The 17369-nt window shown below is 42.5% G+C and overlaps 1 protein-coding gene across 3 annotated transcripts in view; it reads left to right on the plus strand.

Annotated features, from left to right (window-relative positions):
* Positions 1-3720: 3720 nt before the first annotated feature.
* Ask1 (apoptotic signal-regulating kinase 1) overlaps positions 3721-17369 on the plus strand; it is a 53326-nt gene continuing 39677 nt past the window's right edge. The window contains exons 1-24 of one of the 3 annotated variants that reach the window (XM_076902470.1): positions 3721-3780; positions 4163-4289; positions 4370-4590; positions 4667-4861; positions 4941-5110; positions 5300-5468; positions 5540-5839; positions 5923-6176; positions 6264-6423; positions 6656-7009; positions 7096-7357; positions 7446-7583; positions 7653-7819; positions 7914-8009; positions 8086-8225; positions 8323-8478; positions 8813-8908; positions 9560-9672; positions 9759-9928; positions 10006-10270; positions 10556-10874; positions 10961-11111; positions 11191-11267; positions 11332-12030. In XM_076902470.1, the coding sequence (XP_076758585.1) occupies positions 4253-4289; positions 4370-4590; positions 4667-4861; positions 4941-5110; positions 5300-5468; positions 5540-5839; positions 5923-6176; positions 6264-6423; positions 6656-7009; positions 7096-7357; positions 7446-7583; positions 7653-7819; positions 7914-8009; positions 8086-8225; positions 8323-8478; positions 8813-8908; positions 9560-9672; positions 9759-9928; positions 10006-10270; positions 10556-10874; positions 10961-11111; positions 11191-11267; positions 11332-11395 (4074 nt within the window). In that variant the 5' untranslated portion in view covers positions 3721-3780; positions 4163-4252 and the 3' untranslated portion in view covers positions 11396-12030. Of the gene's footprint in view, positions 3781-4162; positions 4290-4369; positions 4591-4666; positions 4862-4940; positions 5111-5299; positions 5469-5539; positions 5840-5922; positions 6177-6263; positions 6424-6655; positions 7010-7095; positions 7358-7445; positions 7584-7652; positions 7820-7913; positions 8010-8085; positions 8226-8322; positions 8479-8812; positions 8909-9559; positions 9673-9758; positions 9929-10005; positions 10271-10555; positions 10890-10960; positions 11112-11190; positions 11268-11331; positions 12031-17369 lie in introns of those variants that run through there. The other 2 variants (XM_076902471.1, XM_076902472.1) reach the window with 2 other exon arrangements.

The raw sequence follows: 17369 nt of genomic DNA on the forward strand, positions 1-17369 counted from the left end.
TCCGTGAAAGATCTAACAAAGTGGGGAAAATGGCGAACCATCTGGTAAAAGAATCACGATGAACTTCTTGGCGCTACTTACCCTAGAATCGTTCGACGGAGTTCGCGATACCCGCGGTAGTGATAGAGTATAAGATCGCATTATAACCCGTTTTTTGAGTCCCTTCCTCGTCTCTTCTCCCTATCGCTGTATGTATGAGAAGGGTTACCGAAGACGACGTCTCAGCGATGGAGGAGGAAGATCCGTTCCAAGAACAGCTGTGCATTGAAGCAGCGGAAAAGGATGGAGGAAGTCGAAGGATTGCGGTGCAGCTTAGATCGCGTTTAGCCGCACAGATTGCATAAAGTAAATTAGGTGTTGGCTTTTCTGATTAATTTTTCGTCGAGGCAATAGAGAGAGAAGCCGTGTAGCTGGAGTCCAAATATTCAGATTTTCCTCGCGATTTCGAAGCCTTTCCGTTAACGTTGGTTTCTTCTTCTGTAATTTCCCGCGCCTAATTAAGCCTATCTCGATGCAATACATAAATACATAGTACTGTTCCAGCTCTAATAAAATTATACTTTCATTTTGTATCCGTTAGAAATTAAGTAGTCATGTTCATATAGTATACACACCAATATACGTCCAAGAATGAACACATTTTTACCGGTAACTGTAAAGTGCAGCTGGCGTACGTGCATATTCGCAGGTTAGAGAGAGGCACGAGTGTAGTACATGACGATGAGCCCTGTACGTGACAGCGACGATAAGTAGGCGTGACGTGTACGTACACGCATTACACGCATTCCTCGAGAGGTTTCTACACCGCGAGGCTCCCCGATGATCAGGCAAACATCTCGAGCTAGGATATTCGTCGTCCACCACCTACCCAGCAACACAGCAAATCACATACACTTCAAAAAGCACCAGCGTATCACGGTGGCGCCCTCAGTAGGGGTATCACCAGGACTACACGTATTTAAATGCATCAGAACAGTACGCGGTGCTATTCCAGTGCTGATACCGCCTGCCAATGCTGTTCATTCATCAGTTTTGTATATTTCAGTGGTTTTATTGCAACTTCTTGCATATTTCCCGCTTTAGAAAGATTATAAGAAAGAGTGAGACAGATGATACCGACCCTACTCTAGAACCCCTGGCGCCATCTCTTGAAGGAGCGCTGAAACTGGTCGACCAATAGTTTCAGTACTCTCCGCAGAGATGGAGCTAGTAGTTTTCAGTAGTTTACTTCGCTGTCGATAACGCTGAGCGACCAGTTTGAGCACTTTTCACAGAGATGGCGCCAGGAGTTCTAGAGTAGAGTCGGTATCATCTGTCTCACTCTTTCTTGTAGCTTTCTTATATATCTTTCTCTCTCTTACCTCTAAAGCGGGAAATATCAAATAAATTACAATAAAACTATTGAAATATACATCCCGACAATACAATATTGTTGCAGTAAGAGCACTATGATGGCACTTGCACCGAGTGACACTATATATTTATATTATTTATAAATAATGAATACTACATATTGAACAATTTTCATAGGAAAAGAACTTTTAAACCTCTAGTGTATATCATCATATTATATATAATTTTTATGACGATTTAAAAAGAAATATGGCTTTCAATAACTATAATTGTTGGCTAACAACAACCAAAATATCTGTCACTACTCAATATGTTAAGCATCTGCTGAGATCTGACGGTTTTAATTTGTATGGAAGCCATCAGAACCATTGACGAGTACGGACGTAGTGGCTATGTAAGTGATGTCACGCAGCGTAAGTAACATCACAATGCTCTTACTGTGACAAAGTTGTGTTGTCGGAATACGTACTATTTAAATGTTTTTCCGTTGTTCCATTCTTCGCTCACTTCTCCGTCGGTTACCGGGAAACAATATTTTTTATATGAAACGATGAATGTACATAGACTTTTTATGTATTCGTAACATATCAAAAGTCGTAAATAACATTTTTAATTATTACGAAGATACCAAATAGTAATTGTAGATAAGGTGTATATATATACAATATATAAATTCGTTAACATTGTGGAACGATTCGCATTTTTCACTCCGTAATTAAAAGCGAACGCTTGTATAGATAAGTTAGAATAGTGCTTACGCGGTTCATCGAATTTCCAGGAATCGGTGCTCGATATCGTAGCTGGATTAAGCAGAGCGAGAGAATTTGGAGGTTTCTCGGTCCAGAGAGATGACGTGTTTAAGCGGTTAGTCGTGGGGCAGGCCAGTTCTCGGGGTCCCCCTGTAGTGTGATAACATGAGCGACGAGCTGGCCTGTTCATTTTATTATATCGATTCAAATTCTGCGCTGTTGATCGTGGAACACTGCATGCTACGCGGATCGCAGAAGACAAAGGAAATGCGTTTCTCTTAGTGATCACGGAAGTAATACCTTCTTATTCATTCTATAGTCCTAATGAAAGGGGAGCGCTGCGGAGTGGCCGCTCCGCGCATCACTGCACCCCACTATTCTTCACGCATTCGTAAACCGCGTACATACGAATCATGTTCAGCTTCAGGTACCCTTTCGATGGCGATCGTAGTAGTTTCTACGACATTACTCTTTTCTCGATTAACATTCAGCTTCTCTCACTGAATTTAAGTTCGTATTTACAATACATAGAGATACTTTTGGTATCGATACTGTTTTGTATAGCATCTAATACCCGTTCGACAACTAACAAATGCAACTTTGTATGATTAATGATTTACGTTTGCGTGACAGTACCTGTTCAAAGTAACGAAAGGGGAAAGTTCACTTCACGTCGCATAGATCTCGGTCCTTGATCTGATAGTAACGCTGTAATAAATGGTATGCACAAACTTATTTGTTAGGTACGCGAAGATTATGGAACCTGTTGGAGAACGAATAAATGCAATTTATACCTATTACTCTATATTTAATACATACTCACAAGTAATATACACTTATGCATATGCTTTACGAGACTTGTCCCCGACGATTTACTCTGCTACGATGGCTCTCTTCGTGTTCCTGATATCCTGCTTGTGTCGAGTTCATTGGTACGTTTCCACGATACTCCGTACTGTGTAGCATTCGGTGCGATCGTGGAGTTCGAATGACCTACAAAACTCATTAGATGCCCACCCACCTTTTACGTATCCGTCGTACCTCTGCGAATGTCATGTTCCTCGAGTAAACGGTCGATTCTAGTCGATCGACAAAAGTGTTTTGCGGTAGTTAGCATTCAGACTATCTTGCGTTGGATATTGTAACCTTTATAAAACGTGTGTATATTATACATATGTAGAGCTCGCAAGCGATGACCACCACCCGTTACCCTTAAAATACGTCTGAAGGTTAATTAATTTAATATCGTGTTACCAGCTATACTCGAAGTAATTCTTTCTTTTCAGTCGAATTTCGTTTAAAGATTAAGCGGGAATGGAAAGCAATCGAAAGAAACGATAGCAACTTATTCTTAGGATAATTGAACGTCAGTCCACTTGTTCTGGAAGATTGTATCACGTCGAACGTATACAGCTAAGCGATTCGCGATACCTCTACTTTTACGGTGTTGTTCGTTAATCGGAAATTATCATTTCATTTTTATTATAATGCGTTCTATCTTGAGAGCTTCTATTTTTATACCGGCGGAGCGACTGATCATTCTGCCATCTGTGAACTAACAGGAAAATACTTGGCGTGAGTTGTGTAGAGCACGACCTCGACTCCGGATTTTGTGTGTTCTCGGAAAAAAAAAAAATATAAAAATGGACGGTTCTATCTATAATGTGCAGAGTAAAAGGTATTTCGCGTGTTCTGATTCGATAGAACGGTAATACGGTTAGAAGAATCCCGCGAGGCGACGTACGATTTTTCCACTGTGCGTTAGTCTCGCGTAGCCCAATGTCACACACAAGCCGATTATTCCTTTGGAATTCGTTTCGCTATTATCGTTCCGTTGCAATTCAAATTCTCTCGGTGGCGAACGATATTTTTCCATAATAATTATTTGAAATTGTACTTTTCCGAGTTGGACCAGTTGTACAGCTCTCTCAAAGCTCTCCGCATGTTCTCCTTCTTGTATACAAATTATGACATTCTTTGAATTTTTAATGGTAACTTTTCATCCTATGCTTCAATAGTAGATAGTCCGTGATTACATTCTAGATTTTGTTTTCAAACAGGTGAATTTATCGTTCGGTTGTTCATCCAAGTCTTTAAACGTTTATCAAATAAGAATTAGGGATATTATTCGAATTGGATAGTTATGCAACATGCCTTCCATTTGTGGTGATACGGTAGACATGGCTGGTAATGTATAACTTGTAATATGTAATTATTGGTTGAGAAACCGTTTCAGACTTTCAACCGCCTTATCAAATATTTTATAGCTGCTGCTCAACCAACTATCGTGGAAGGTATTTGTAGTACTGATAGCGTCGGTACACACAGTGACATTTCTGGACATACTACAGTCTCGGGAAGACCCAGGATGGATGTGGCTTGTGTCCTAGATTTGCAGCAAACAGAACACTTAGCTCACAGGAGAAGAGCGTTAGAAGAAATTAGGCAAGCATGCAATTTAGTGAATGCCAATATGCATCACATTCAGGTATAAGCATTTTTCTAATACAGAAGTGATTAATTTCAAGCTACAAGCATAACTGTGATCGTTTTTACTGTTTTAGTTTGAAAAATTAGATTTTGGAGAAACAAATGTACTTGATACGTTCTACAATGCGGATGTAGCCATTGTAGATTTGAGCATTCAGCTGCAACAGTCCGCTTTGTTTTATCACCTCGGTGTTAGAGAAAGTTTTGGTATGAAAGAAAATATTTTGTTACACAATGATGTGGACCCAGAAACAACAATCAGGATTAAGGTATATTTGTATTAATTTGTAATATCGCAATATCCGCATTTAAGAATTATTATTTAACATAAAAATTGGCCATGCACAGTTATCGTGTGGCAATTACATGTTTGTTTCATACCGTGTCGTGGAATGTGGTTCGTGTGTGACAACAAATCCAACTACTACCAGAATTACCGGAGAGGAGGCAATAGATCCAAAGCAGCATCTCACGTTAAAGCTTAAAAAGTTATTTCAAGATGTTGAAGTACAATCTAAGTATGTTTCTGACATTCTGTTGCATTGTTAGCGTGTATTCCTCTTATAGATAAGAAATGAAAACATATCGTTTCGCTTATTTTAATTTATGTTATGATAAAGAAGGGAATGCTTTCTTATCTTATCTTCTTGCACACAAAGCTTAGTTGAATGATTAGTTTATCACAAAAGATTGTACGATTTTTATAGAGCGCACATGAAAGAAAAATTCCTAGCGGATTTACGGAAAGCTCGTGAAACGTATTCGGGTGAAGAACTTTCGAAAGCTTTGAATAATATGCGCAAACGCTTGGACGATCCAAACGTTTTGTCAGGAGAAGTTGTTTTGAATGTTTTGATTTCATTCCGCGAGATACAGGTAACGTATCGGTATCGATGAGTTTCGTCTTCATAAACGACCTGTCATTAACGAATGTGATAAACGTCTAGGACTATGATGCAATGGTACAATTGGTTGATGATCTAAGGACGATACCGACTCACAAAAATTACATCAACACACCGGCTATTCGATATTTATATGCGTTTGCCTTAAATCGACGAAATAAAGAGGGCGATAGGGAGAGAGCATTAAAAGTTATAGAAAAAGCGTTGGAAAAGAAAGAAAATCATGTTCCTGACATGTTGTGTTTGTGTGGAAGAATATATAAAGATAAATTCGTAGAAAGTAGGCATACAGACGACGAGAGCTTAAACTGTGCAATCCATTGGTACAGGAAAGGTTTCGAGGTACATCATCGTGTCTTACTTAGGTTTTAATTAAAGACATTTGAATTGCATATTTATTATTAATTGCCAACGTCTTGATTCAGGTACAACCAAACGAATATGCTGGAATAAATCTGGCTACGTTATTGGTTATAGCTGGTAACGAATTTTCGAAAAGCGAGGAACTACAACATATTGGCATGGTGCTGAATAATCTTATTGGCAAGAAGGGTAGCTTGTCGAGCTTGAAGGACTACTGGGACGTGGCCACATTTTTTGAGATCAGCGTGCTCGCTGAAGACTATTCGAAAGCTATTCAAGCTGCCGAGTGTATGTTTAAATTGAAGCCGCCAAATTGGTACGTGCCACCAATCTTCGTTTAAGCTCTGCGAACCGATGAAATACAAACAATGGGAGGATGTTAATTGATTTATTGATTGGTTAGGTACCTGAAATCAACAATAGGGAACATATCGCTGATAGATAGGTTTCGTAAAAAGAATGAGGAAGCCGAGGTTTCGCCAGAGGAGCAAATATTTACTTTTTGGATGGACTACTTTGTCGAAGCCACAAAATCGGAAGTTGGAGATAGTATACGGTTTCCAGTAAGTTGATAAATGGAATCGTTCTACAAAGGATCCAGTTTCCAATTCGGGAGACTATGGCTTATAATATTGTGTTACCAATCCAGCTTACTTCTGTACGTTTTGGGTCAAAGTAAGAACAATATAAAACTGCTCTTAGTGCAGGTTCTTAGACTGACTTTAATGAATGAAGATTCTATTACGACCCCGTCCGATAAAAAGATGAATCGGCCACCGATGTTTTCTATTTCAGCTTTTAGTGTTGGAGCCAACGAAGATCTTGATGCCGAGCTACGTAAACGTGAACCTCGGAGCAGAGGAGAAATCAGTGCAAATATGGAATTTGTGCTTGGACAATATGAAGAACAATTGCAAACAGGTTCACGACTGGTTATTCACTGCGAACATGATACGTAGCGTAAGCTTGTACAAGAGAGACGAACGTTGCCTATTTTTGTACGTCCATCAAAATTCTGACGATTTCCAAATGTATTTCCCGTCTGTGCAGTGCAGGCAAAGGTTTTATGATTTAATCTTAGAAATGACCAGAGACCAGGAGGGTATGGTTACAGATTTGGATGCCTACATGACCGACGATAGGATGAAGGTTCGCGAATAATCATTTTTGGTCAACAGCGATGGTTCTTCAGGTAGATTCGCGAGTATTCGTTAACATTTCTTACTTGTTCGTAGTTCGAATACGAGTTGGACGATCAAAACAAACGAATAATGCTTGGGAAAGGTACATACGGATTTGTCTATGCTGCTCGAGATCTGAACACTCAAGTCAGAATCGCTGTGAAAGAGATTCGTGAACGAAATCTGGGCGATGTGCAACCCTTACACGAAGAAATTAAATTGCACAGCCAATTGAGACATAGGAATATCGTACAATACCTTGGTTCAGTAAGCGAGGATGGATACTTCAAAATTTTTATGGAGCAAGTACCGGGAGGTGAATGAACGAAATTGAGGATTATACATGAAATAATTAACGTAGAAACGACACAAACATATATATCGCGACTTCTTTGCATTTTCAGGAAGCTTATCAGCCTTACTAAGATCAAAATGGGGTCCCTTGAAAGAAAACGAATCCACAATTGCGTATTACACTAAACAAATCTTAGAAGGTCTCAAATATCTTCATGATCAAAAGATTGTTCATCGTGATATTAAAGGTAGGACACGATTTAATTTTGTTCCCACTGCTTTCAGTCTGTTAATGTTAATTGTTATTGGCGATGTAGGAGATAACGTGTTAGTGAACACGTATAGCGGCGTAGTAAAGATTTCAGACTTTGGCATGTCAAAACGACTGGCCGGTCTATGTCCGAGTACAGAAACGTTTACGGGGACATTGCAATACATGGCACCAGAAGTTATCGATAAGGGACAGCGTGGATACGGCGCTCCTGTAAATATCTTTATCACTTTTCTGTATTTTACACAGCGTTAGGGTACATATACGTGTAGTAATTTTCTGTTTATAAATGTAAAATCATACGCAGGCAGACATCTGGTCCTTGGGTTGTACAATTGTGGAGATGGCGACTGGTAAACCGCCGTTTATTGAATTAGGTTCGCCTCAGGCTGCGGTCTTTAAGGTATTGTAATATATAACAACCAATTTAGGAGCAACAATAATAACTCCGATGCAGTTAAGAAACGGTCTGCCGACAGGTTGGATATTACAAAATACATCCTGAAATTCCATCGGAATTATCTGAGAGAGCAAAGAATTTCATACTACGTTGTTTTGAACCCAACCCGGACATAAGAGCAACTGCGGCCGAACTTTTAGAAGATCCATTCCTAAACGAGTATGCGATGCTTGCGAATGAGTCGTTAAACAAATAGAACAACACGTGTACGCTGAAATAGATGAAATAATAGTGTTCTTTTTTTCTATATGCACAGGAAAAAGAAAACTACTCGATTGGCAGCGCCGCCAGATTTTAGTAGAAGCATTTCGGTACCTGCCGATAGGCTCGAACGCTTAGGAAAATCTGACAAAACGAATAATAATCATATCGTTTCTGCTACCCCCATTCAGACTTCACAGTCCGATGATAGGTAACGTAAATATGTTATACGCATCAATTATGTTCAATTACGCGCGAACAGTTGCATCGTTGCAATTTACTTACGATCGGTCTCGTTTTTCTTGATTCTCATTGTTGAAAATCATTTTGCAGTTTTATTTCCAACTTAACTACTATTATAACAACAATGATAGAAGTAAATAGTCTTTGTTCGAGTAATAAATCTGAATACATTGCGCGCAATGTATTTCATTTTGTGTCGTTTGTTGTTTGATTTTGTTTATGTTTTTCTATTCGTTTTTTAACTTTTCGTCAAACTTCCCTATTCTATATGATGAAATGTAATCAAAGAGTGTTACGTATAGTGGAGGGCTTACAAAGTCAAGTCCGCTGAGGGAACGTAGTCCAGCACACCTTCTGTCTCCCATCAGAATGCCCACCGCAACCCTTTCTTTTAACAGGTATGGAACTAACGTTACAGATGATTAGAACTGTCTGTAGAAAATATAACGAATAACAGTAGTTGTATATATGTGTATTAGTAATAAAACGTGTAGCAAAACTTATTTCATTATACGTATAGTAACAAAATTACTCGCTAACGATAACGAAAATAACGACTAACGCAGTAATTAACCGGGATACTTTATTAATATTTTCAATGCTTTAAACGATATGTTAAACGTTCGTCTGTTACGTAATATGTTATATGGGCAATGGAGCTTCCTGTTTGTAATCAGAATATGTGTAATTCGTTGCGTCTTAGAATTTAGTAACGAGGATTCCACGCTAATGATACCGTACGAACCGAAGATTAATGTACTAAACAAGTACGATGAAAATGTATTAAAAACTTGACTTGTGTAACACTATTCATACGCTTTTCGATCGTGAAACTCGTTGGACGTTTCTAGAGATATACTCCCGTAACTCCCGTAAATTATTACTTCATGTATTCAGGTTTATTTTCAATGAAAATACTTAGCAGGAAATATTCATGCCCTTGTGACACGCGCACAATAGTGTAAACTTAAATACGATAGGTAAGGACGTAAAAAAAAATATGTCGATAGTGTTTGAAACTAATGTTAACTCTTCGGCGATGATTCCAGCGCGATAGGGAATACACCGTCGATCGAGACGAGCGAAACCGATGCGTCTGGAGCTTCGATGACCAGGAGAAGTTCATCCGGAGGTTTGTTGTCGCCAGAAGTTGAATTAGGAGGTGAAGAACTGTCATGATTAACAGTTGTCGGCGTGTGCAATCGATGATTATTTAACTTTAATGCTTTCTGATATCGGTACCGGTAGGTCAACCTGGCCAAAAGTCTGGCGAGGAGCAAGAAGGGTTTTATCTATTAAAAAAAGACAGTCAAAGAAGAATGACGTTAACTAGGGTACTTACGCAAGACGAGGCAAAGATCTGCGAGGTTTGGATGAGAAGTATACATCAAACAGAGGAGCAAACTGTGTTACAAATGGTATAACAACTACTATTTTTGTTATACGCGCATATTGTTTTGAATAATATATGTTGCATAATCTTATCTGTTCTCAGAATCATTTAGTGTTACTAATGCGCGCATTGAGAGATTACATCGAGAAATCAAATCAAGAAATAATTACGACGGCCATAAGAACGTTGAAGGAAGAACTAGACTTTGATTCGATCGCTATTAATCATTTGAATTTGGCCATTTATTTGTTTCAAACGGCCGTGAACGAGGTCCTACGAATGCACAGCATAAAGCCTCATTGGATGTTTGCCTTGGACAATTTAGTCAGAAACGCCGTTCAAGCTGCGATCACTGTCCTCTCTCCTGGTAATACCGTAGCAATCATTCATCGTGCATAGAATAATGTTTTCGCAATCGTTTTACGGGCTAGATTCGTCACACGTATCTGATCGTCGTCTGTATCGTCGTTGCGTGTACGCAAAGACACGGGGGTCGTCTCATTGTGTCAACTCTAAAAATACCTAAGAAAGAAAGTCATCACCAGTAATAGGGGATCTGTCGCGAATCTAGACCTCAGTTGAACTAGTGTCACTGGCTTTCGTACCACGTGTACCTTTAAGAAACAACTTGTAAACAATTTATTATCTGCAGAACTCGGTGCCAATTTCGATCAGGAACGCGTGCAACCGGCCGGTCAAGGCCCGGAGGAAGGATCCACCGTATCGACCGTAAACTCTGTGAAGTCACAGAAAACCGGCGACTCTTTGGATAACAAGTACTGGAAGGAGTACAGAGATCAGATGGGATCCTTAAAAATGGAAAACACGAGGTTGCTTCAAGAACTGATCGAAAGTCAGAAGTCGTATCAGACGTTATTGCTGCAAGTACTCGAGGATCAAAGAGCCCAAGTGAACACTCTGACGCGACTTTGTGAAACTATAAACGCACGGACTATGAGACGGGAATCTGGGTAAAATCTAATCACGTTTGCCGTTCTGCCACGAACGCGACACGTGGAATAGAATATGTCTGAACGTTTCTGTATTCTTGTCCTAGTTACAATTCGTCATTGTCTGGAAATACGTCGCAGCAGGCAGCAGTCTCGTTGATCGTTACCGATACACCTTCCAGTACAAGTCCTCGTACCGATCAGACTCTCGTCGAATGGCTGCAAAACCTTCGGATAGACGAGACGTCGATCGAAAGGGTAACTACTTTAATGCATTTCTTCCTGTCGGATAAAGAGAATTATATCGTTTTACTATCGTTACACGTTTATGTTATAGATCCTATACGAGCAATACACATTGGAGAATATCTTGAATCACATTACACGTTACGATATTCGTAGACTTAATCTTAGGTAGGCATAACTTCCACTTACTACAGTCCCGTTTATTTAATCTAATTCAGATTTTATTGTTCAGAGGTGGAACCGAATTGAGGATATGGCAAGCCATATTGAAGCATCGTCAGAATAATAACAACTGATTGAAACCAACTTACGCGCGGAAGGTTAAAATCGTGCAGGGTAAAATGCTTATTGAACTGCTTTGGCTGCCGTGAAACAGTGATGATCAGCAAAATTGTTGGAAATATCCGTATCGTTTATTAGTTTTTCTACTATCCGTGAGCTGAGCCTGCGCGCGAAACATTTAAACGCACAATGATATTATTAGTTTATCCCGTAGTTCCTAAATATAGAGTATTTGCTAGTTACAAGATCAAAATGTATATACAACAAATTTTGCATATATCAACAAATTCAAAGTACATTGTACGAAGGATTCGGAATGATTGTTTCGAGTTAATTATACGATCCACGTATATGCAAAGTTTGTATATTTAGAAATCATGAATCATATACATATATATATTTTCACTTGACTTGTTGATCTAGAATACTATACAATCTTGCCAAGTTTAAAGAGGAGCGATATTGTTATTTATGTAAAGGTTTAAGGATTCGAAAGTTCAATGCAATTTTCATATCTCTACACGGATTTAACATTACTGCCGAATCGAAACTGATATTACTGGAGAAATATGTGCGTTCGTAGAAAGTTGCTTTGCACTTTTGCGTTCTGAGAGTCGTTGAATTATTTTCTCTTTATTCCATATAAACGCGTAGTTGGCATAAGCGTGAAGAAAATTATTTACACGTAATAATTAGAACGAAACAAACGAACGTAGTGCCTTACAAACCAATGTAATAGTACAAGAGAAGATATTTATTAGCTGCAAACGAACATTTTTGTCGTTGCCGGTTCTATATCTTTGGGGGAAGAAAGTTGACGTTAAGCCTTTTCATGGATACGCGCGAATGTTGTTAAAAGAGTTCTCGTGCAACTATGTATATATAAACTGCTTCTTATATTGTTTACGTAGTGGATAAATTCGTTATTAATACGCGCGCCTAAAGTTTGTCGCATTCTTTTGTACGCGGTCTCGTTTCGTTCGGAGAACTCTCCGTGGTTTCCTTTTATATACGTACGATACAGACCGAGCACAGAATCGTCTGTCTGAATGTCTTCTGATACTTCCATTGCAATAACGCAGTCAACTGAAACACAATGCCAGTCAATTGAAACAAGTGCCTAATTGCATCAGGGATACGCGCAACGTTTCGTCTTAATTGTATCGCGACGATTATATTATATACTTTAAGTTCCGAATGCTGTGTAACGCGTCATATTTTTATCTTTCCTGTGCTAAGAACTGTTCAACAGTTTGGTAGTACTGATTAAAGGGCTCGCGACTCGAAGCCGAGTACGTGGCTAGATCATCGTTGAGACCTTTTTCGTATCCTTCCGTTTTCATTCACCTGTACTCGATAAAACTAATTATATATCCTTGTTACTTTAGCTAGATAAAATGTGTAATAAAGATTGTAAAACGAGTAGACGTTGAGTTTTTTTTCCATGTCCCCGTGTCTCTCCGACCGTCTTCTTCGTCCGTCATCGAGAGACTGTAAATGAAACGCGGATGGTTTTTCGTACTGCTGCGCGTAATTGGAAGAGAAGGGAATATAAAACGGAGTGGGTCTTGCAGCGCGCACACGCACACACGCGAGGGTATGTATAGTTTAAATTTTTCAGGAAAATGAATGCACCGAGCAGCCGCCGCGTAAAATTGCAAAAGTTTCGGACACTCTGGTTCCCCTCGTGACGAACGAGCGAACGAGGGTCGGGCCTATTCATTTGCACTACAAAAAAGCCCGCGGCTTCTGAACGCGAGCACTACCCCTTCGTCCAGCCGCTTATTTTCGTTGCCGGGGGACCCTTCTCTTCCTCTTTCCCGTTCTCTCTTCTCTCGTCGGCTCTCGTACCGATGCATTCGTATCCGAGCAACGCAATCCACGCGGTTCCTTCCGGTTCTTTATACTCGTCCTTTTTGGATGACTCCAACTGTCCTGGCGTTCAATTTTCAATTTTCGACCGGCAGACGCACCGAGATAATCCATTCGGCCGAGGGGAAGGCTAAATAGGATAATCGCCTCAGGTTCCGATCGCGTCCCTCGCATAATCCCTTTTTCAGTTCCAGAGCAATCGAGTGTCGCGATTCCTAAAGCCCGCTAGAGGAGAAATGTGACGGATAATTGCTGACTGAACGCGATGCTAGCCGTGGCATTCGTTTGGCACGGTGACGAAGCGACAAAAGAAAAGACAAAAGAAATCATCCCTTCCGATCGTTTTCCTCGCGAGACGCGCATCAACAGGAGAAGGAAGTTATGAACATTCTCCCAAGGGATTATGCCCGGAACAATGAGGGCTGTCTCGCCGTCTTCTCGCCGTTTTCGCAGAGCGACACCTTGTTCGCCAGGACTAATTACTTTCGGCTTAAGACAAATCTTCGATCGGACGAGTTTTTACCAAGTTCCATCCCTCTCTCCCTTTCTCCCTCTCTCTGCGAAGAATTCCCCAAATAATACTCAAACAAATTGATGGCAATTATATTTTACGGCCGGCGCGCATCTGCATCAACACGATTTGCATATCAGGAAGACACAACAATTGCCCTCGTTTTCACCCTCCGAAGCAAGGAGGCATAAAAGATGGCTGCTCGCGCTTTCCAACCCCTTTGCACCGTTTGCACCCTTCGCACGTATCCCAGGCCGCGATTATTCATCGGAACGGCTTAATTAAATGGGCACGTATCGCGTCCCTCCGATTGGAAGATCCAACCGTATTTAGAACGGAAGAAAAGGGACAATTTAGAAGAAAAGCGTGGCTGGCTGAAAATCATCTCCGCGTTGGCAACTTCTGGCTAGGAGGGAACCGATATTGAATCGCGCGTCTCTGCACCCTTTCGCCTCGTCTCATAACGCCTAGAGGTCTACGAGGCAACAGATGTACCTGATACATATTCATATCGGACCGCTCCTAGACTCGGTGTTATCGTTACTGTTGTTATTGTCGGGGTCGGAGTCGGCTCGACGTAATAGCACCGTCGAGGAGACGAGGATAGGTGCCGGGTCCGACCCTAACCCGTGGTTAACGATAGTTTGTATCGCTGTGCCGGTCGGTGCTATCGTTTGGCCAGGTTTAGAAAAGTCCCGAGGGCTAGGGATGAAACCATGGATGGAATTAATGCCGATTAACGTATACAGAGTTAGCTTGAGCAGGGTGTAAATCTCCGGTGTTGTTTCTCGAACCGGGATAGAGGAGAGGCGAGGAGACGGTGATGGAGGGTCCTTTAACCGCGCCTCGCAAACAGACCCCTTTACGAATCGGTTCCCATTCGAAAGCAGGAAAAAATCCAATTACCGCGAGGCTTCCGCCTCTCTTCCTTCGGATTTCTTCTGTAATCGACGCTTCGTCTCTTTTGGATCGCGACGAGTCCGATCGTCCGCGCGAGCTACCCGCTTCGAATATTCGATTAATTAGCTGGAATTGTTGCTCCTCCATCCTCTAGAGGTGAAACGCTCCTCGAGAGGAGGACGGAGGACGACGGGGACCAGGCGAGAAATCTCGAAGAAAACTGAAAAGCATCTCCTGGCTATGAATTATGCATGGCACCTTGGCTGATTAAACTGGCGAAACTTTACTTTCTCGATATACGTCGATATACCGGAAGGATTAAAGGGCCGCCTCGCGCAGCTCACAGGAGGCTTCCTCTCGATAGAGGTAGCTTTATTTAAGAAGAGGTTTCGCAGCGTGCGTCGATTCGTTCTACTTTGCGTGTGGAAAAAGCGGTCGGCAAGTGGCGCCACGTGGAGCTCCCATTGGGACGTCAGTATTTTACGGGGCAGGTGTCGAGCGCAGACACCCGTTCAGGAAAAAGTAAACAAAGAAATACCGGGGTGAGTATACTCTCTACGAGCAAGGCGAGGGAGGATCTTGAAGAAAACTCGGATAAAAATTGAACGGGCGTGAACGTTCGACGTGGTTCACGAGAGAACGCGGAGAACGCGATGAGAAACGATAGCCGGAACGAAACGAGGGATAAAGTGCCTCTCAGTTTTTCTATTTATTACCTTCTTCTATTCGTTTGCTTCGGTAACAATTCGGTAACAACCGCGATCGTTGCTTTATTTTCTCGATGAACGGAAATATTCGTTGATATCCTCGTAGCAGCTTTGTACGCCATCGCGAGGCAACACCCTTTTGGTTGCTAGGTGTTGTTTGCACGGCCGATGACCGCACCCTCCGTCGAAATTGTCGAGAGAATGTTAGCGAGCGTTCCTTCGGTTACTTCAATGTCGCGGATGAGGCGCGAGGAGGAAAACACGCGGCGTGCGAACAAGAGAAAAAAGAGGAGGAGGGGGAGGAAGAGATTCCACGTCAGCGGATCGAAGGCGTTTTCCGAGGGGCGGTATCAGGGAGGACGGAGGAGCGATTCCCCGACTGCATACAAGCTTCGAATAATATCCGAATATTGGAGGCGGTGTGCTCGTAAACCGACGCGGGTATGAATGCGGATGGCTCAATTTTCCGCGGCTGCCGCGCGCTAACATCCGAGACGTGACGCTTCTCGGCTGAGAATTGCACGCCGACAGCGGGAATACTACCGAACAGAATCGAACGAAAGAGAGGAATAACGTGTCTATATATGTATATATATATATCTGTGGACATTTTACAGATATCCGCCGCGTTGCGAGGATGTCGGATTCGGAGGGTAGCGTGGACAGCGTCCACGGATCGGAGAAGGATGCGAGAACGATCGTCGGCGAGGAAGCGGTCGACGGTGACAAGCTCGAGGAGTTCGAGAAGCTGCTCCAATCGATGCTGCCCTCTCGCACGCCCTCGCAAGAGGGTGACGACGAAACGGAAGAAAACGAGACCGAGAGGAAACTAGGTGCGCTCTTCTTTTGGAAAATAGTTTCTCTCCCCTTCATTTTTTCCACGAGTTCCTGCTGGAGAGAGAGCCATTATGCTCGCGACGCATAGACGTTTATCGGTATCTCGAAAGGGAATATTTATAGGCGTTGAGTGGTGGAGTTTTCAGAGTCGGGGGCAGAAGACACGCGGAAGAGAAAAGAGAGCCGACGGGCTCGTCTGGCGCGAGAAAGGTGGCGCGGGGTGGTAATCGGGGGGATGCAGTTTCACAGTGGAAACTCGGGTAACCTGTTGAGAGGAGCTGGAGTAGGCGAAAATGGAGAGCACGGCGCAGCTTAACTCGAAGAATTTCCCAGACGCTCGCCAAGGGCATTTCCAGGGAAAGTGGCTGGATGGCTGGATGGCTGGCTGGTTGGGGATTTTCGAGGGAAGAAATTTCTCTGGCCCCGGGGATTAAGAATCCGCCTCGCGGCCGAAACGTCTCACCGGCCTCGTCTTTTTCCCTGCTTTTCTCCGCGACTTCTATTCTTATTCGCTGCCGTTTTCACGGGGAACCACGCGGCGACCAGATGGTTGCGCGAACTTTAACGATCTTTTTCGTGGCTCGGCAGAGTCGCCCCGGAAATTAGCGAACGGGAGAACTCGCTCGGCTGGGAGCCGTACGCTTTGTATTCCCTCCTCGTAGTCGTCGGCCAGCCGGGGCGAGGGAAATGGGAGGAGGTCTCGTTCCTTTTCACGGCGGATGTCTCCCGGAAAGAGGCGCGGGATTGCTTGAAAATGCTTTCACAATTTTTTTATACCACCACCGATTTTTCGTGCTCCTCGCTTTTCCTTTTCTCGTTAATCCTGCATTCGAACGAGGAACGAACATCTCTGGGGATCGCCCGAGGCGACCGGACGAACGTCCAGCCTCCGCTCCCGAGAGGGGGATCAAAATTACGCGAACGGAATTAACGATCGTCGGAAAAATCGAGCCGCATCATCCCTTCGTTCTTTCGTCGGGCAACATTTCGCAACATCGAAATAAGAGAAACGTCGCGCGAGAAACGGAGAGCCGGAAGACGATGAATCGCCGCGTACTTGGACACGCGAACGGAATCCTGGCGTGTCGTTAACAAAACGACGGGAGCTCCTCCCGTTGAAACGATGCGGCGATGTCGCGCGAGGCTAATAACCGCTTTAAT

Source organism: Xylocopa sonorina, chromosome 10, assembly GCF_050948175.1.
Source record: "Xylocopa sonorina isolate GNS202 chromosome 10, iyXylSono1_principal, whole genome shotgun sequence".
NCBI classification, from domain to species: Eukaryota; Metazoa; Arthropoda; class Insecta; order Hymenoptera; family Apidae; genus Xylocopa; species Xylocopa sonorina.